Source organism: Peromyscus eremicus, chromosome 4 (genome assembly GCF_949786415.1).
Source record: "Peromyscus eremicus chromosome 4, PerEre_H2_v1, whole genome shotgun sequence".
NCBI classification, from domain to species: Eukaryota; Metazoa; Chordata; class Mammalia; order Rodentia; family Cricetidae; genus Peromyscus; species Peromyscus eremicus.
Window position 1 is genome coordinate 104,572,870 of NC_081419.1, and position 19,865 is coordinate 104,592,734.

The 19,865-nt window shown below is 47.7% G+C and overlaps 1 protein-coding gene across 4 annotated transcripts in view; it reads right to left on the reverse strand.

The window, feature by feature from the left end:
• Positions 1 to 5,898: 5,898 nt before the first annotated feature.
• Dnaaf9 (dynein axonemal assembly factor 9) overlaps positions 5,899 to 19,865 on the reverse strand; it is a 137,401-nt gene continuing 123,434 nt past the window's right edge. For 3 of the 4 annotated variants that reach the window (XM_059261443.1, XM_059261441.1, XM_059261440.1), the window contains exons 31-36: positions 19,577 to 19,663; positions 13,672 to 13,778; positions 13,265 to 13,339; positions 11,855 to 12,057; positions 9,369 to 10,545; positions 5,899 to 8,838 (exon numbers count right to left, since the gene is read on the reverse strand). In XM_059261443.1, coding sequence (XP_059117426.1) covers positions 10,462 to 10,545; positions 11,855 to 12,057; positions 13,265 to 13,339; positions 13,672 to 13,778; positions 19,577 to 19,663 — 556 coding nt within the window. In that variant the 3' untranslated portion in view covers positions 5,899 to 8,838; positions 9,369 to 10,461. Of the gene's footprint in view, positions 8,839 to 9,368; positions 10,546 to 11,854; positions 12,058 to 12,602; positions 12,962 to 13,264; positions 13,340 to 13,671; positions 13,779 to 19,576; positions 19,664 to 19,865 lie in introns of those variants that run through there. The other variant, XM_059261442.1, reaches the window with a different exon arrangement.

Here is a 19,865-nt window from a genome sequence, read left to right on the forward strand (position 1 = left end):
GGTCAGTCCCTGGAGCCCACGTAGAGGTGAAGGGGGGGGGGGGACTCACTCCAGAACTGCCTTCTGAGACAGGCACGCAGCTCCTTCAAACCACAAAGTCACCTAACTCCCAGTCAGATCCAGGAGCACATGTTGCCTTTTCAAAACAGCTTGAATTTGGCCCATGTGCAGCTCCAGCCATGTCTACTCTGTGGCTGTCTGCCCAGCACGCTTCTGTCCCTCTGTCAGCCACTTTTCCTTCTGGTGGCTTCCCTCACTGGTGGCCCGGGGAAGTGGGGCTGTTCTACAAGCCGGCTGCAGCCGGTCCCCAGCCTCATCCTACACCTGCTCCTGGGGATGTTACTCTACCTGCAGGGACTGCCACAGACCCTCTGCCTCAGGAGCTTTGACATGACCCCATTCACTCTTCAAGCCTCAGAGACTTTTCGTTCATCTTACCTCCTCAAGTTAAACGCCTGCCTTCCCTGGCAGACTCTCTTGGTCCCTGGGTGGGAACACTGCCGTTCATTCTTTCTACCTGCTGTCTGGTTCCATCTCCCTGGCTACATGTGAGCACCTGACAGCAGGTCTGTATGTTTGTCCTTCAAGGGCACAGCGTGGGAATAAAAGATGCGTAATGAACTGATGTTTTGAACACCCGTCAGTGTCTCCCTATATGCATATTCAGTCTCATGTTGGGCTTTCATGTCTAAATGGCTTGTTAGGGAAAGAGTCTAAACAAAGATGAAGCCAGTTCTGGCCTACACCTGTCATATCTGGTGGTATTTCAAGCCAATGATTCCTCCACTTCCACTTAGGTACAGCTTGCCAGCTGTACCCTAGGCAGAGGCAGAAGGATAAGCAAGTTTAGGATCATCTTTACCTACACAGAGTCTGGCACCATCCCGAAATACGTGAAACCCTGTCTCAAAAACAGTGTAGGCCAGGCATGGTGGCACAGGCCTTTAATCCCAGCACTCAGGGAGGCAGAGGCAGGTGGATCTCTGAGTTCGAGGCCAGCCTGGTCTACAGAGTGAGTTCCAGGACAGCCAGGGCTACACAGAGAAACCCTGTCTTGAAAAAACAAACAAGAACTAAAATAAACAGAAACAAAAATGTTAAAGTGGAGATTTGTGTGTGTGTGTGTGGGGGGGGTTGTGGATGTGCACTTACAAAGACAGGCACTAGCCGGGCGGTGGTGGCGCACGCCTTTAATCCCAGCACTCGGGAGGCAGAGGCAGGCGGATCTCTGTGAGTTCGAGGCCAGCCTGGTCTCCAAAGCGAGTTCCAGGAAAGGCGCAAAGCTACACAGAGAAACCCTGTCTTGAAAAACCAAAAAAAAAAAAAAAAAAAAAAAAAAAAAAAAAAAAACAAAGACAGGCACTTATGTGGACAGTGGACAAGCACGGAGGCCAGAGGTCAACCTTGCCTGTTGAAACTGAAGTGCTGTCTACCTTGCCTTTGAGAAAGGTCTCTTATTGGTACCTGAGGTCGCCAGTTAAGCTAGGGTGCTTAGCTGGTCAGAATCTGGCTGCCTCCACTTCCCAGTCAACAGTGGGTTACCAGTTCAAGATAGGATTTGTTTTTTACGTGGGTGCTCTGGAGAGAACCTGGGATCCCATGCTTGCAAAGCAAACGTATTACCGGCTGACCTGTCTGTCTCCCCAGTCCCCGGAAATGAGTCTTTTCAGCTAGAAAATTCCATGAAGATTTAGTCTCAAACGGAAAGTCTGCCTTATCAATCCATCTTTCCTTTTTCCTGTCGTCCTTGTTTCTCTATTATTTGTACATTCACCCGGGCATGAAACTTCAGAGATGCAATTTCTCAAAACGTGAAACAATGAGAAGGAAAAACTTCAGCTTCTTTACTGACACAGGAAAAGCAGCAGTCACTGTGGGGTAGCACACTCAGACCGTCAGCTTGGTTCTTTTCCCCTTTGCGGATTTTCACTTACGAGGATGAAATAGAAAAATCTCTGCGCCTCATGCCATCTGTTTTAAGCCGATCTGATCAATTTAGCAACTCAGAGTCCTTGAAGAGGGAGAGGAGAATAACTTGTTGATCAACACATTTATTTTTCTTCAGATTTTTGGAGGATGAAACATGTCTGGCATTGTTTCAGAACATCGTGTTTTTTTCCATTTGGGCTTTTTCCACTTTTACCTTCAAGTCATCCCCTTGGCTTTATCTGGTCACTGTCTTGTCATCAACGGTCCCTGCAAAATGGCTCTGTTTGGTACACTTGTTACCACCCCCCACCTGGAGCAGCAGATGCCCCTGCCTCCCCCAGATAAGTCTATTTTAAAGGGAAGAAGATTGTCCAATAGGCTCCCCCAGGACACTGGTGCACTGGGTGTACAAGTGAACTACACAGTCAAGTAGTGGTGGCCTTTTCTCTATTTGTGGTGGTGGTGGTGGTGAATTGTTTGACCCAGGCCTATAAGACCCTGGCAGGCTGGAACTCGCTATCTAGATGAAACTGGCCTTCAACTCAGAGATCCACTTACTTGTGCCTCCCAAGTGCTGGAGTTAAAAGCATGTGCCACCATGCCTGGCTAATTTTAATGTGCAGAATAATAACAATTATTTTTATATTTATTGCGTGTGTTTGCCTACATGTGTATCTGCACCATGTTGATGCCTGGTGCCTGTAGAAATGAGGAGAGCCGTTGGATCCCCTGGGACTGGAGTTAGATTCTTGTGAGCCATCATGTTGGTGCTGGGATTTGAACCTGGGTCTTCTGCAAGAGCAAAAAGTGCTCTTAACCACTGAACCATCTCTAACAGCCCTCACTATTATGTTTGAGACAGGGTCTCACGTGGCCCAGATTGGTTTTAAATTCTGTGCTATTGAGGATAACCTTGAAGTCCTGGTCTACCTTCCTCTGCCACCCAAGTGCTGGGATTACAAGTGTGTGCCACTATGCCCTATTTATTCAGTGTTGAGGGTGGGACCCAGGACTTCTTGCATGCTAGGCTAGTACTCTTATCAACTAAGCTGCAACCCTAGCCTGAGAATTATTTTTTGATGTGTCTGTGTCTGTCTGTGCTCATGTGCATGCATGTGTGCGCAGGCCAGTTGGAGAACGTTTCTTTCCCGCCCAACAGTTCCCAAGTAACTGACATGGAGGCTGAATATTAAGTATAAACCCTCGGCCAATAGCGCAGGCTTGTTACTAGCTAACTCTTACATTTAAATTAACTCACGTTTCTCATCTACGCTTTGCCAGGTGGCTTGGTACCTTCTCTCAGTACGGCATGCTCATCTTGCTTCTCTTCTTCGCTTCATCTGTTCAAGATGCCTCAGCTCTGCCCTTCTTCCCATCATTCTCCGTTTGTCTCTCTCACCTTATTCTGCCTGGCTCTAGGCCAGTCAGCTTCTTTATTAAACCAATCACCGTGTCGTACATTCAGAGTGTAAAGAATATCCCACACAGGCCAGGGGACCGCCTTCCTCTGTCAAGTTCATCAGTGCCGAGCCCGATAGACAGTCTCTTACCTCCTGGAACTTGCCAAGTCGGCTAGGCTGGCTGACTGCCTGGTTCCATCTCCCAGCGCTGGTGTTCTAAGCACGTGCCACGACACCCAGATTTAATTCTTTTATTTTTTTATGTCTTTTGAGTGTTTTGCCTGCATGTGTATCTGTGCATCACTTGTGTGGCTGGTGCCTGTGGACGCCAGAAGGAGGTGTTGGATCTCCTGGAACTGGTGTTACAAATGGTTGAGAGCTGCTATGTGGGTGCTGGGGATCAAATCCAGGTTCTCTGGAATGGGAGCCATCTCTCCCTAATACTCTAGATGGCTGAAGAGCCACCTCTTCAGCCCAGATTTTAGAACTTGAGTTCTGGGGACCAAACAGAGGTCCTTAGACTAAGCCATTGTGAGAATTTCATACAATGTATTTTATTATATTCTCTCCCCTTCCTCAACTCTTCTTTTTTTTTTTTTTTTCCCGAGACAGGGTTTCTCTGTGTAGCTTTGCGCCTTTCCTGGAACTCGCTTTGGAGACCAGCTGGCCTCGAACTCACAGAGATCCGCCTGCCTCTGCCTCCCAAGTGCTGGGATTAAAGGCGTGCGCCACCACCGCCCGGCCCCTTCCTCAACTCTTCCCAGATCCTGTCTTCCCCTCCTACTCACCCGACTTTATGTTCTCTCACTTGAAAAACAAAAACGAAAACAGAAAGCACACACAACATCTTGTGCAATGACTTGTCTGGCCAGCTAATTCCTCCCGCCATAGTGTAGTAAAGACAAAGGCTCATACAGCCAGGGCTGACCTCAAACTCCTGACCCTCTGGCCCTGTTACTTGGATTACAGGCGTGTACCACCCTGTCTAGCTTTAGAATGTTTTTAAAGTTTTCCTTTCCTTGGTCGGAAGTCATTATAATCATCAGCACAATGAAAAAAAAACAAACAAAAACCCCTTGCTTTCCTAATAACTTGTACTAGAAAAGACTATCAGAAAACAATGCTTATGAAAATCACTCGGGTGTATCTGACTGATAGTTAAGCTTTGAAGCGGCTTACTGGAGATGTGCAATGGTGGCCTAGAAGCAAGCCCTGACACTTATGTTCCTTCTCACCCAATCTTCCTGGAACTTGGGCCTCTGGTCTGCGAGATGTGAGGCAGGAGGCTTGGGGGCAGGGTTACTGCTATGACCCTTTCCCCCTCTACCAGACTTTCCGTGTGCTGTGGCATTAAACTCCCAAGCCCTCTGCACCGCTTTAGGAAGCCAGCCCTTAGCTCTTCTTCGGGCCATCTCCCAAAGCTGCCCACGGGGCACTTCCCTTTGCCTCAGGTCCTGTGGGTATGACAGGAAGCAGGAGCTGTATGGAGCAGACTGCCTGGAGAGCTGTCCCTCTAGGTCAGCCCTTTTCCCTCCGGGGATGAGAGGGCAGATGGGAGCCACGGGAGACCGGGGCCATGTGGTCCCAACCCCATGCCAGTTCCTGTTGTGTTCCTCTCGTGCTGCCAGTACTTGGGCCAACTTTGGAGGCTCTTTAGAGTCTCTGCTTCCACGGCCCCACTCCAGAGGCTCTTCCAGACTCAACGAGATGAGGCCAGTGTCCCTACTGCTGTGCCAGTTACTCTGCCTGTTGGTGACTTAGGGGCTCAAATTCAGAAAGTGAGACTGAGGGGCAAGCCCACAGAGCTTGTAAAGGGAGTTGATCAACCTGTGAAGGCACTGTTGGCCAGGGTTGGGTGAATAAGCATGGTGGCACATGCCTATAAACCTACTACGTATGAGAACAGAACAATAAGGAGTTCTAGGCCAGCCTCTGTTACACAGCAAGTTTGAGGCCGGCCTGGGCTACATGACATCCTATTTCAAAGAAAAGAACAGGGCTGGAGAGACGGCTTAGCGGTTAAGAGCACTGGCTGTTCTTCCAAAGGTCCTGAGTTCAATTCCCAGCAACCACATGGTGACTCACAACCATCTGTAATGAGATCTGGTGCCCTCTTCGGGCCTGCAGACATACATGCTATATACATAATAAATAAATGTTAAAGAAGAAAGAAAAGAACAAAAAGGAGGGTGGAGGGCCTGGGGGTGTAGATGATCGATGGAGCCATGTGCCCAGCATGATCCACCCTGAGCCCTGCAAAAAAACAAAGCAGGGAGGTGGAGAGGAGTGGGCAGGGAGCACTTGGGAGGTGGGGGTGGGCACTTTTCTTTGGGACAGTCAGTTTTGTGTACCTCGTCTCCAGTTCCTGGGGCTCCTCAAGTGTATAAGGGTGGGTGACTGTGTGATGTGAGTTTTACCCTCTGTGGGGGTTCCAAGTGTGAGCTTCCAGGGCTCTTCTCAGCAGTCCTAGCCAGGAATATCCCAGCCAGACTGAGAAAGTCTCCACCCAGTTCCCAGGGCTCCACCCTCCAAAGCCCTATCAGGGACATGGGGACAGGCAGGGACAGAGGCAACTTATTGAGTGAGTTTATTGGTCCTTAGCGTTACATCTTAATCTCCAAGGGAAATTCACAGACACAACTGCAGATAAAAACATGTAAAATAATATAAAAATAAATTGAAGGCTACTTTTATATATTTACTGAATTAAGTAGTGTAATAAATACTATAATAAGCAAAAAGCTTCAATCACACAATTCAGTTTCACTGAAGTTATAGTAGTGTTTGTAAATATGAATTTTAAAATTTAAGTTACAAATATTAAAGCATTGGGAACTAGTACAAAAGTGAATTTTGGCACGTAAGCGAGCTCCTCCATTAGTATTCCACCACGGACAATGAGAAAGCCGCTTCCCACCTAGTGTTTTGAGGTACAGCTATCCAACTAGTCAGCAGCATGGCTGGAATACTTACAGTTACAGTCTTTGAGTTGAACTCTTCCCTTTTGAGAAGCCAGAGCTTATTACTGTGCAAAAATTCTCCAAAATCCTAAGAGGATTTAGGAGGGACATTTGTATTGATCACAGCCTAAAGGGCTAGTACCCAGGCCTCAGGTCAAAAGCCTGAGGGCTTGGTGGGGCTAACTTGCCTCCAGTATTTGCTTCCTCCCTCCAGTCAAGAAGGGGAACTCCCACATGAAACAAAACAACCCATAACTTCAGTGACCTCACCACTCTCACACTCACTCCGGTGATCAAACTGAAGCTGCTAACAGGAATGCTGGTAGAAAGCATGTAAGCCCCTGGAGGACTCTGCCTGTCCTGGAAACTGATCCCTACGATCCCTGCTGGGTCCCTGATACCTATCCACGTCCAAGATTAGAGGCTGAAGCAGTATCATGGCTCTCCTCTGGAGATAGCCTCAGAGCACACTCTTGGACCCAGATGAATCAAGGGGATGCTGAATTCCACAGTCAAAGTCAAGAGACGGCAGGTTGTAGGGAGCAGCACAGGAGAAGCATGGTCCCCTGCTAGTCCTCAAAGAACTCACAGTGTGTGGTTGCTGGGCCCCTCCAGACTCCCAGTAGGCTAGGGAGTATCTAACCGGAGGCTTCAGCTAGCTTTGCCTTCTTGGGGCAAAGAACTTCTGAATGTTCTGCCTTTTCTTCAAAACCACAGTTTTATATTCAAGTTGAGGTAATCAGTTTTCCCTCGTAAGAGGAACGGGGCAGTGGGGCAGGCTGGTGAAAGCACATTTCTATGGACAATGGTCAGAAACCAAGTTCACCACATAGCGTGGCCCCAACCCCTCTTTAAAAACGCTTTTGCGCAGCAGCCAGACTGCCAGGCCAGAGCAGTCAGAGCTCTTGATCTGGAGCTTCCACTGAAAACTTCACAGTAACCCTGCAGGAAATGAAATGGCCTGTGGTTCCCCCCGCCCCCAAAGGAAATGAAATAGCTTTGTGGTCCCCCTTTCCCTTTATAAGGCTGCTAGCTCAAATTTTAGTTTTTAAAAAGAGCTTGGTGAAGATAAAGGAGCTGTAGTAACTCATTGCTTATTAATCAATTGCACTTAAGATCTATGCTACTGAACCCCAGCCAGGAGTCAGGGATTTCCGGACTGGAGCTCAACAGGAGGGCCCTGTCACCAGTGTATCTTGGAGCTGGGATTGGAGCGTATGTGCCTTTCTCACGAGCTTTTCTTAATGCAAGATTTTTTATCCAATGATACTTGTAATTTGCTTTTTTTGGCTTCAATTTTTTTCATAATACAAGTATATTTTATTGACAAGCCTTGATTATTACTTTGCTTTTTGCACCAAGAGCTCCGTTACCAGGCACTTGACTCCATGTGCTCCATCCACCTCACCTCTCCACTGTGCCAGGGCCCTTCCTCAAAAGCCTCTCTACATTACAGAACACGATGCTGGCTTAACCTATGTGCTTCTTCCTAAGGCATGCAAAAAGTTCATGAAACTCAGAAAACACGTATAGCCCAAGCAGCAGAGGCACTCAAGTCCTAGTAGACATCCCCTTTAGTGACCTTAGGAAGGTCAGTCTTGGGACGCAAATTAGTTTACCTCTGCTGTATGGTCCAATAAAAAAAAAAAAAAAAAACCACTGGAGGGGATTCTAATTTGGACATCTGAATTCTTGAAATTCCTGGTCCTCAGGAACCAAGTAAACAAATCCAGGGGCAGTTTCAGGGGAGGTTTTCTGAAATGTATTGCCTTCCATGACGGGGGTGAGGAGGCTGGGTGTCAGAGACCAACAGCCTTCCCCCAAATGATGAGACCTTGGGCCCAAGACAACCAGTTGCAGGATATTCACCTTGACCGGGAGGTGAGGCACTGCCAGGGCTTGGGCAGCAGGCCTGCTCTTGTCTCTGAATTAGAGACCGAAGTGATGCCACCGGGGAGCTCTAGGACCAGGCCCATGGGAATGCTGCTATTAACTCAGGAGCCTCACACTTCCAGAAAGCATCCGATCAGCTTCCATTCATCCCACAAAAGTGCTCTCATCCAGAAAGCATTGTGGATCTCTGCCTGGCCACTGTTTAGGCAACCAGAGGTCCTTTGAATCCCAGCAGATCTACTGTGCAAGCCAAAGGCTTCCTTCTCCTCAGCCTCCCATGGTGTTCAGCAGTCCAAGGGAGAGTCTATCAGACACCGGAGCTGCTGGCCCACAGGGAGGTGCTAGCTGCCCGTCCTGTGCACAGCCCCACTCAGTGGTACACACAATGCCTTGCAGGATGCAGAGAGAAGAGAGAACAAAGACAACATGTACTATGGCAGGCACAGGCCAGGGAGGACAGAGACAGCCCCTTCAGGAGGGGCCTCAGGAAAGATGGACACCCATTCATTCATTCATCTCTGGTGGGCACAGGCCCAGCTTTCTTTAGGGCTTCTGTTCAAAGAGGTCACGGTACTCCTGCTGCTCCAGCTCACGGTTGTACCTCTCGATCTCCCGATTGGCCTCCTCCACATAATCATTCATGAACTGGTCCATGACTGGTACCTGGTTAAGGAGGTGAGCTATGAAGACAGGAAGAAGCACTTCTCCTAGGGGGACCTGGTGGCAGGTGAGGCATAGGGAACCAGAGTATCTAACACACAGCATCCCAGCTACAATGAGGGTAACAGGCATCATTGAGGGCTAGAACCAAGCTCTTGGGTTTTATCGGCACACTGAAGCTTGCTAGTCTTGCGTTTCATCCTGTCCATCTCTTCACACATGGACTGCTGTAACAGGCCATCTTCACTTTGTATGTCATGACCCTATTGTTACCCAAGCTTCCTTCCAACCCCACTTCGTGGAGTGTAACAGTACAACTGCTCAATAAAGGGCAAATCTAACGCCAACAACTTTAAAAGACAGCACGGATGGTTCCTGTGGGGTTTGTCCCTGCGAACTTCCCCAGTCTACAGACCCTGCCTGCACCTAGGGCTTGCTGCACTGGTCCTAGCAGATACCCACTTCACAGGAGAGGCTTGCCATCTCCCAGATTTTCACACTGGGACCAAACTGTTTCCAAGGATACGTGGGTGAAAATCGGTCTTGTCCCCAAAGAAGTTAACAAACTGGGTGCCATTGTAAAAGTAGCCTGCAGGTAGGGGATCCAAGTGGCGTTTCACCTGTTGGAAAAGAATCCTGTTGAATTATCTGACAACTTTTTATCATTTATTCATTCAAAAAAAATAAACAGAGCTGGGCATGGTGGCCCACACCTTTAATCTCAGCACCCTGAAAGCAGAAGTATGTGGATCTCTAGGAGTTTGAGGCTAGCCTGGTCTACATAGTAAGTTCCAGGCCAACTAACTAACGCATAGGTAGCTCAATAGTTTAGAGTACCAGCTGTTCTTTCAGAGGATCCAGGTTCAATTCCAAGCGCCCACAGGGTGGTAGCTCACAACCATCTGTAACTGCAGTTCAGGATCTGACACCCTTTTCTGGCTTCTACGAGCACCAGGTATGATGCACAAACATTGGGACTAGTGATGGCCTATTATGGGGCTTGAGGAAAAGAGGCTTAGGGGTCAGTCTGCTATGAGTAACGCTCACCCAGGAAATCTCATTTTGACCTTAAGATCCCGTAGGATCCCTTCCCATGAACAGCTGTCTGCATGGCTTTCTTCTGAGCCTCAGCTGACTTCTGTGTTATATATCTTTTTTTTAAAAAAATAATTTATTTAAGTTTATCTTATGTGCATTGGTGTGAAGGTGTCAGATCCCCTGGAATTGGAGTTACAGACAGTTGTGAGCTGCCATGTGGGTGCTGGGAACTGAACTCAGGTCCTCCGGATGAGCACCTAGTGCTCTTAACCCCTGAGCCATCTCTCCGGCCCCCTGTGTGATATATCTTAAGCAGAGATCTTGTAGAACTACTTGGGCAGGGTGGGCAGGCCAGGCCTCCCATTATGCAGTCCTCTTACAGGTACCAGATCTCTTCCATCTCATTGACAGGTCACAGCACACGTGGCCTCTCCATTTACTGAAGCTACAGGGTTAGCTTCTTGACCAGCTTCCCTTTGTGTCCTGAGAGAAGCAAGCATGCCAGGACATCCCACAAATAGTCCCTTACCCTAGGAACCCAAGACAGCACTACAGATCTAGGACAAGCCACTGAGGGGAAGCTAGGGCAGGCCACTCACGTGGATGTTCTTGATCTCCTGCTGGGTCAGCATTCCCCTGGTTTTCAGAGCTTTCCTCTGAGGCTTCTATGCAGACATAGGGAAAACATACATTTCAACAGAGCTGAGGGAGCACCAGGGTAGCTGAAGGCTCAAAGGAGTTTGGGGGCAGGTTACATGTCAAAGATCCCAGAAGAGGGAAGAGTATGAACTAGCTTTCGTGGACATGCTATCTTGCTTGTCTACTCCCCTGAGGAAACTACTTTCCCACCACAGAGCCCTGTAAGACAGCTGGGAACCAATGGTAGCGAGCCCGGTGCTTTGCAAACGGGCACAATCCTGCCTCTTGGCAGAGTCTTTTTGTTTTGTTGTTGTTTGAGAAAGGGTTTCTTGTGCAGCTTTGGAGCCTTTCCTGGAACTCACTCTGTATCCCAGGCTGGCCTCAAACTCACAGAGATCCGCCTGCCTCTGCCTCCTGAGTGCTGGGATTAAAGGCATTTGCCACCGCCCGGCTCTTTTGCCAGATTCTTATGCTTAACCCACAAGGACAGATAATGGAAGCCTGAGGTTTCACGGTCTAGTAACATTTAAGACCTTACCCAAAGCAGGGAGTGGTGACACACTGTAATCCCTGCACTTGGGAGGTTTAAAGCAGGAGGATTAAAAATGTGAAGCCAGCCTGGCCTACAAAGTGAGATCCACCTAAACACCTCAGTCAAATCACCCAACCTCCTAAAAACACCTCCTTAAAACAAAAGCAAAATCAAAACCAAAAGGATTTACCCACATGAGGCAGCTCACAGCTTCTAGAAGACTATCATCAATGGACAAGACCCAGGACCCCAGGCAACTCCACTCCTGGAGTTCCAGGACGAGGCAGACCACTGGGACCGCCTGCACTTAGCACCACAGCTTCTGGGCCGGAGGGGTGCTGGGCAGCACCGAGCACATTCTTCCAGCGGACCTGGGGTTGACTCCAGCACCCACAGTTATCTGTATCTCCAGTTCCAGGGGATTTGACCTCTTCTGGCCTCCACAGGCACCAAGCACGCATGTGGTGCAGACATATATGCAAGCAAAACACCCATATACGTAAAATAAAATCAAAAGTACACAGGGCCAGGCCTTTAATCTCAGCACTCCAGAGGCAGGAGGATCTCTGTGAGTTCAAGGCCAGTCTGGTCTACATAGTTCTAGGATAGCCAGGGTTACACAGAGACCCTGTTCAGAAAAACAAATAAAAAAACCCTAAACACAAAGCACAGTACTGCCACATCTGCCTGGAGCTTGCCCCACAAGCTGCTTCTTAATCCCCAAACATCCCTATGAGGTGTAGACCAATGGAGTGTGCAGGTCCTATGTATCTGGGTTCAGCTATGTTGGCTTTGCGAGTCACCTGCTTAGCTGACTGTCGTAGCCAGTCTTTGAGGCTGTCTTCCTTCAGGGAGCAGCCAATGAACACAAGGTAGCATTCTGGCTGCCCACTGTCTTGAGGTGTGCTTCTTGAGTTGGGGGGTGGAGTGGGTCCCTCCAAAACCGGCACAATGCTCAAGGAATTGGTCAAAGTGTTGTGGCAGACTTCCATGGTCTTTTCAGAATCTGCACAGAGAACACATTTGTCCCTGAGACCAAATCCCAAAAGACTGCTACACTGTAACAGTGTTGGCAGGTTGACAGATTCCTAGAACGACATGATGAGTAGTGGCAAGTTGGAAAGGATGAAGTAGGAGCTATGGCTTGGTTGGTGTGGGCGACGAGACACACACTGTTCACGGGGCAGAGGGACAAGCAGGAAGAAGAGGCTTGTAGGCAGGATCAGCTGGCCATCCCCATGGCGTCTGCAAGGCTGCAGGAGAGGCAGCTGCACTGACAGGAAAGCCCAGGAAAGCAGCAACATCCCCTCCAATCCCCCCCCCCACCCCACCCCCACTGAATGCAGTGTCTGCCTGTGACACCCAGGACTAAGCACCACCCAGCAGCCTGAGGAAGGAGGCTGGGGAGGTGGCTGATGCTCTTCTAGAGAACCTGGGTTTGAGTCTCAGCACCCACACAGTGACTCACACCACCTGTAACTCCAGGTGCAGGGGATCAAATGGGCACCAGGCACACATGTGGTACACACATACATGTTGGCAAAACATCCATCAATGTAAATAAAACAGATTTATAAAAGAATGGAAGAAAGCATGGACACACATTAGCTGGGCTTCAGTGGCCTTGTCCTATAGCCCAATCTTCTGACTCTTGTGGAGGAGCTATATACTGCTCACTGGAGTTCCCTGCTCCAAGATTTAACGGCACCCAGCAGGATCCCTTCATCCCTTCAGCTGTAATAAACTGCTGCGGTTCTTCTTTTCTGCCTCTGGACTTTGACAAATGCTGCTCTTTTTCCTTGGCATTTGCTCCTCTTCCTCAACAGTGAGCTGATGTGTTTGAGGTCCTTTCTGACCTCCGTCCTCAGAAAATCAACGGGGTTATAAGGGTTCCAGGGGTCTAAGGCTTACTAAACAAAAGGGAAGAAAACTCAAGAGTTCCAAGACTTTGACCAGATTGGGAGCTCTGGTTTTGACAAGTCTGGGAGGAGGGCTAGGAAGAGGCCATGGATGACTCAAGGGTATGGGGTGGAGGTCTTTAGAATGTGGCAATCAAGGAGATGTGGAGAGCAGCCCAGGGGCAGAGGGCAGATTCTCCACTGTAGAAGAGAGGACTGGGCCAGTTGGTTCTCGGAGCAGAGTAGTGCCAGAGAAGCTATGAGCTCACACCACAAGCCATGAGTGCCCAAGCTACCAAGACTCACCCCATTTACCTGAAAACTTCACTTTGCCAAGGATGTGGTAGATATTTCCAGAGAAGGGACTTGGCTTGATGGAAGACTGAATTGCTGGTGGAGGAAAAGGATAGAATGTCAGTTACCTGGACGCAGAGGCCAAGCTTAGGCCAGCATAGCTGGACAGGTCAGGGTCAGGAGAAGGGCTCAAGGTTCAGAGCTGCCATCTCCATCTCCTCCCACCCGGGGCCTCTGCCATTATTCCCTCAGAGTGATCAAAGTGTGGCCACACATAGTTAGAACTGGGGACGCTGAGCTCATCAAACCCCTACCTGCTTTTGATCCTGACAGTATGGAGAAGACACCATGGATAATGACTGAAATGGGGCCACAGGGGAGGGGCAACCCTTTCATTGGGGTTGAACCATGTCCTAGCCACGGCTCACCTTTACACTTGGTCACAAAGCGGGTTTTCTCCAGAGGTCGGTCAAACCACACGCAGATCTGAACCATTAGTGGAAAGACGGATCCGGAATCAAATTTACCTTCATACCTAAAAGTATTTTTTTAATGTAAGAACAAGTAATTTTTTAAAATTCTTTGACAGATTCATGTATATACACAATAAGCTGTAGTCCCCTTTGCCCCATGTCATCCATTCAGTGTTTGGGGGTTCACTGTTATATAGTCTATCTTGGGATGAACTGTCCATCATTTGTTTAATCCTCTCACTAATACACTATTTTGTTTGCAGTATATTTTTCTTTTTTTCTACATGAGCTAGGTTCTTATCTATACTAGGTTGGTCTCAAATTTGCTATGTAACCAAGGATGACCTTAAATTTCTGATCCTCTGGGCGTCCATTTCTTAATTCAGGGACTAAAAGCATGGAACACCACACCTAGTTTATATGGTGCTAGAGGCTGATTGCTATGTTTGTTTTTCGAGACAGGGTTTCTCTGTGTAGCCCTGGCTCTCCTGGAACTCTAGCTCTGTAGACCAAGTTGGCTTCTAATTCAGAGATCCTCCTGCCTCTGCCTCCTGAATGCTGGGATTAAAGGCGTGCACCACCACTGTTCGGCTAAAGCAGTTTCCAATGTGTATACCTCTGCTTTACTGTGAGACTGGAAAGCACGCTGGGTCCTTGGAGCAAGCCCTTCCTGAGAACACAGGTCTAACTACTCTAGACTAGCAGGAGCCAAGGGCCTGAGGACTGACTCCCTCAGACCCACGGACACCAGGAGTCCTTCCAAAGCCAGCAGGATCCACTCCTACCCCACTCCCAGCTTTGGACTGGAGAGTCACCTGCTTCAGCTTCCAAACCAGCTGAATTACTTTCAACACTCCAAACATGCCCACCTCACAGTGGTTCTCTGGAAGGGATTAAGGAGATGGGATGCCACTGATGTGTTTCTGTTTCTTAGATTTTCAGCTCAGTAGTCACACTGCTTGTCACAGACCCATTAAGAATAGGGCTAAACTCAGAGCATTAATTTAGTGTGTGTGCGCACACATTTGCCACAGTGCACACATGGAGGTCACAGGACAGCTTGCAGGAGTTGGTTTTCTTCCACTGTGAGGGACTCAGGGATTGAACTCAGGCCACGGGGCTTGGTGGCAAGCTTCTTTAACCACTGAGCCATTTTGCTAGCCCTTTAAAAAGTTTGTTTGTTTTTTGAGACAGGGTTTCACTAAACAGCCCTGGCTGTCCTGCAGATTGCTATGTAAATCAGGCTGGTCTCTAACTTAGAGATCTACCTGTCTCTGCCTCTCAGTACTGAGATCACAGGCTCTCACCACTGTGCTCTGACTCCTTGTGAAGTTTTTTGAGACAGGGTTTCATGTAGCCCATGAGAGTGAACTGGAACTTACTATGTAACCAAGGATAATCCTGAACTCCTAATCCTCCTGCCTCTACCTCCTGATTGCTGGGATAACAGTGTGCCACCATGCCTTACTTGGAATAGGTTTTTCTCTTTCTTGCTTAAAAAAAAAGATTTATTTATTTTTATTCTAATGTATATGTATTTTGCCTGAATGTGTATTTGTATCATATGCACTCTGGAACTGGAGTTTATAGAGAGCTTTGAACTGTACCACATGGGTGCTGGGAATTGAAACAGGGTTCTCTTCAAGAGAAGCAAGTACTCTTCACCATTGAGCCATCTCTCCAGCTCCCTAGACTTTTCTTATTTTTCCTTTTTTTTGTTTTTTGTTTTTTGAGACAGGGTTTCTTTGTACAGCCTTAGCTGTCCTAGAACTAGCTCTGTAGACCAGACTGGCCTCAAATTCAGAGATCCACCTGCTTCTGCCTTCCAAGTGCTAGGATTAAAAGCATGCACAACCACCAACTTGCTTAGACTTCTCTTTAAAAGTAAAAATATCATTTATTTTGTGAATGTATGGGGGAGGTACATACCATGCATAGATATAAAGGTCAGAGGACAACTTGTGGGGTGGTTTCTCTCCTTCTACACGTGGGTCACTGGCTTGGTGGCAAGTATCTTTACCTGCTGACCCATCTCAACAGCCCAGCCTTTTCTTAAGTATATAATTATGCTTCCCAAATGTCACATTAGGCCTTGTTAGGCCTTCTAGTCTATTGTATTTTTATATTCATTTCCTTTATTGTTTTTGAATTTTGGAGACAGTATTTCTATATAGCATAGGCTGGTTTACTCAAACTCCCCATCCACCTGCATCTGTCTCCTGCAGGCTCCAATTACAGACATGTGCTACCACACTGTTTAGTGCTGCTGCAGTTTTGAGTTTATAGTCAGAAGTATTTCATTCTTGAAATTTCTTTAAAGTTATATGTTGGTGCATTTGCACAGTGAACGTGTCCCCTCTCTATGTAAAATAGTTATTTGAAGACTATGGGCTTCTCTGATATTTGAATCTATCTGGGAATTTGTAGGGACACGGGAAAAAAGCAGCATTTCTATCCAGACTAAGAAGAAATTATTCCACTAGGGAAGGTGGAAGTGGAGCTGGTAAGAACAGAGGGACATGGGAGGGAGATGGCCAAGATCTGCCATGATGTCCTTAAATCAAAGCCAGCTCATTCTGAGGCGGAGCCTGGCCCAGGTGGGAAGGAAGGAAGAACAGCAACTGTCATCCTGTGAAAGGCGCCATGTCCCAGTCCCTTAGTGTGAAGACAAAAGGGAAGGCACAAAGGTGGCTCCCAAAGGTTGGGGTTCGAACTTCGCCATCCTGCCTGCTTTTTTTCCCCTCTTTTCTTTTGGTTTTGTTTTTTTGAGGCAGGGTTTCTCTGTGTAGTCCTGGCTGTCCTGGATCTCACTCTGTAGATCAGGCTGGCCTCAAACTCACAGAGATCCACCTGCCTCTGCCTCCTGAGTGCTGGGATTAAAGGTGAGTACCACTATCACCCAGCTTCTTTCTTTCTTTAATTTACAATTTTTCTTTCTTTAATTTTCTTTTTGAAACAGGATCTCATGTAGTATAGGTTGGCCTCAAACTTGATATCGAGCTGAGGAAGACCTTGAGGCTCTGATCCTCCTTCATAGATTTATGGCAAATACACCACATCCGGTCTTAGTGGTGCTGGGGCTAGAACACAGAGCTTCATGTATGCTAGGCAAAACTCTACCAACTGAGCTGCGCCCCAGCCCCTACTACTTGCTTCTTTTTAGCTAAGACATAATTATTTTGTTTAAGCACAAGGACACACCCACTATTTAAGGAAGTATGATCAGAGCTTTCTTCTAAGAATATAGCTGAAAACCTCTAATTTTTACACATCAACCTGAGGTTATATATATTTTGAGACAGGGTCTTTCTGGCTTAGAACGCGGAGTGATTCTCCTACCTCAGTCTCTGAAATGCTAGGATTACAGACTTGGGCAAGCAACCAAACCCAGACCCTAAACTGAGTTTTTTTAAAAGTCATTTTGTTTTGCTTTTATAGCATAGTGCAGTCAGTTTTTAAACTCATGTAAATAATCAGTGATTATTGTGTGGAGGATGACTAAGGTGCCTGGAAGAAGTCAGGTTAATTCTGGCCAAGCGTGAACAATGTCTTCTAGTAAACTTTTCTTCTAAAGCTACAGGAAGGAAGTAATCATTGGATGTAGGGATAAATGCTTCCAGGACTCCAGAAAATAGGTTCTGGGGTGAGAGAAATTGCTCATTGTGTAAAGTACTTGCCACATAAGTATAAGAACACATGTTTAGATCACCAGCACACATGTGAACCAGATGTGTTGGCATGTGCCTGCAGCCCCAGTGCTGGGGAGAAGATAGGTAGATTCTAAGGGCTTGCTGGCCAGCTGATGTAGCCAAACATCAGCTCTAGGTTCAGAGAGACATTGTCTCAAAACACAGAGAGGGACAGGGGAAGACACCTGAAATTGACTGCTGGTTTCCACATGCTCACACACAGTCAAGTGCACATGCATGCACACATGCATAGAGAGAGAGAGAGAGAGAGAGAGAGAGAGAGAGAGAGAGAGAGAGAGAGAGAAAGAGAGAAAGAGAGAAAGAGAAAGAGAGAAAGAAGGAGGAGGAAGAGGAGGAGGAGAAGAAGGAGAAGAAGAAGAAGAAAGGGAGGGAGGGAGGAAGGGAGGGAAGGAGGAAGGAAGGGGCTTAGAGCTAGATATGGTAGCTCAGGCCTTAATTCTGGCACTCAGGAGGCTGAAACAAGAAGATTGTGAGTTCAAGGCCAGCCTAGGTACATAGTGAGATCCTGTCTTAAAACAACAACAACAAGAAGAAGCAGCCTGGCACAGTGGGCCAGCCTGTAACCCAGCACTTGGGAGATGAAGGCAGGAGGAGAGCAGGGAAAGGCAGTGCGGATGCAGGGCTGTCTTAAAAGTGGGCTCTGGACTTGGACAACCTGGGTCTGAAATCCAGCTCTTTCAGTCACTAGCTGTAACTTGGACAGGTCACTGGACTTCTGCCTCTGTCATCTGTAAATGTGAACAATGGTGGCATTTATTATGTGTTATGCTGATATGAAATAAAAAATCCGAGACAGGCAAGTTCTGAAGCAGCACTGCACAGCAGAGCTTCCTGCCACCATGGGTGGGCTGGCTCTGTGTTGCCGGTCCTGTGGCTGACAGGCACAGGCAGCCACAGTTAGCTCTAAACTTTGGGTTTTATTAATTTATATTAACGTTATACTCGGAAGTTGTGTGGCTGGTCGAGAGCAGTCTTAGAACAAGGCCTAGCCCCACGCCTAGCTCAAGTGATGACGGTACTAGAGTAAGGTTACGGTGGACGTGGCAGATCTCTTTTCTCCTCTTTGTGGAGAGGTTCTTGAGCTGGGAGATGGCTGCAGAGAACGGTTCATGGATCTCATTAGCAGAAGCCTACCTACTCTAGACGGCTGACTACGTACTCTAGACGGCTGACTACCTAGTCTAGACGGCTGACTACCTAGTCTAGACGGCTGACTACCTACTCTAGACGGCTGACTACCTACTCTAGACGGCTGACTACCTAGTCTAGACGGCTGACTACCTACTCTAGACGGCTGACTACCTACTCTAGACGGCTGACTACCTACTCTAGACGGCTGACTACCTAGTCTAGACGGCTGACTACCTACTCTAGACGGCTGACTACCTACTCTAGACGGCTGACTACCTAGTCTAGACGGCTGACTACCTACTCTAGACGGCTGACTACCTACTCTAGACGGCTGACTACCTAGTCTAGACGGCTGACTACCTACTCTAGACGGCTGACTACCTACTCTAGACGGCTGACTACCTAGTCTAGATGGCTGACTACCTACTCTAGACGGCTGACTACGTACTCTAGACGGCTGACTACGTACTCTAGACGGCTGACTACCTAGTCTAGACGGCTGACTACCTACTCTAGACGGCTGACTACCTACTCTAGACGGCTGACTACCTACTCTAGACGGCTGACTACCTACTCTAGATGGCTGACTACCTAGTCTAGAGGGCTGACTACCTAGTCCAGACGGCTGACTACCTACTCTAGACGGCTGACTACCTACTCTAGATGGCTGACTACCTACTCTAGACGGCTGACTACCTACTCTAGATGGGTGACTACCTACTCTAGACGGCTGACTACCTACTCTGCAATTTTTTACCTGGGGAATCTAAGCCTTAGTGATGTGCCACCAAGAACCACTGTACTTGGTGCCTGCAGGATGACCCCTGAATGGCAATGTTCAGAGAGGCTCAGAATGTGGAGCACTGGCCCTTGGCGAGGCTATCAGGGCAGGGCAGTTTATTCCAATTAACACATCTGACTCTTGTGAATCATATATGGTATTGTCATTTCTGCTCGCTCTTCGCTTTAGATGTGGCTCACATTTCCTTTTCAAGCTACTATTCAGTAATGATACTTGCCAGCCCGGAAACATTAAGTATCGAGAACGTAGCATCTGGGGACTTGAAAAACTGTTTTCTGAGAGAATCAGCTCAATGTCTTCATTCCTATAAAAACACAGAGAAGCAGAGAAGACTCAGGTTAATTAGGATTGTCAATGTTAACCTCTCCACACATGCATGCATTTTTTTTCTTGACAAAGAATATGAATATTGGTTATATGTGTAACAGTTCATTTCTAAATACTTCAATATGTATCTTCTAAGAATAGTTTCTCACAGGCAGAGACAGACAGATTTCTGTGAGTTT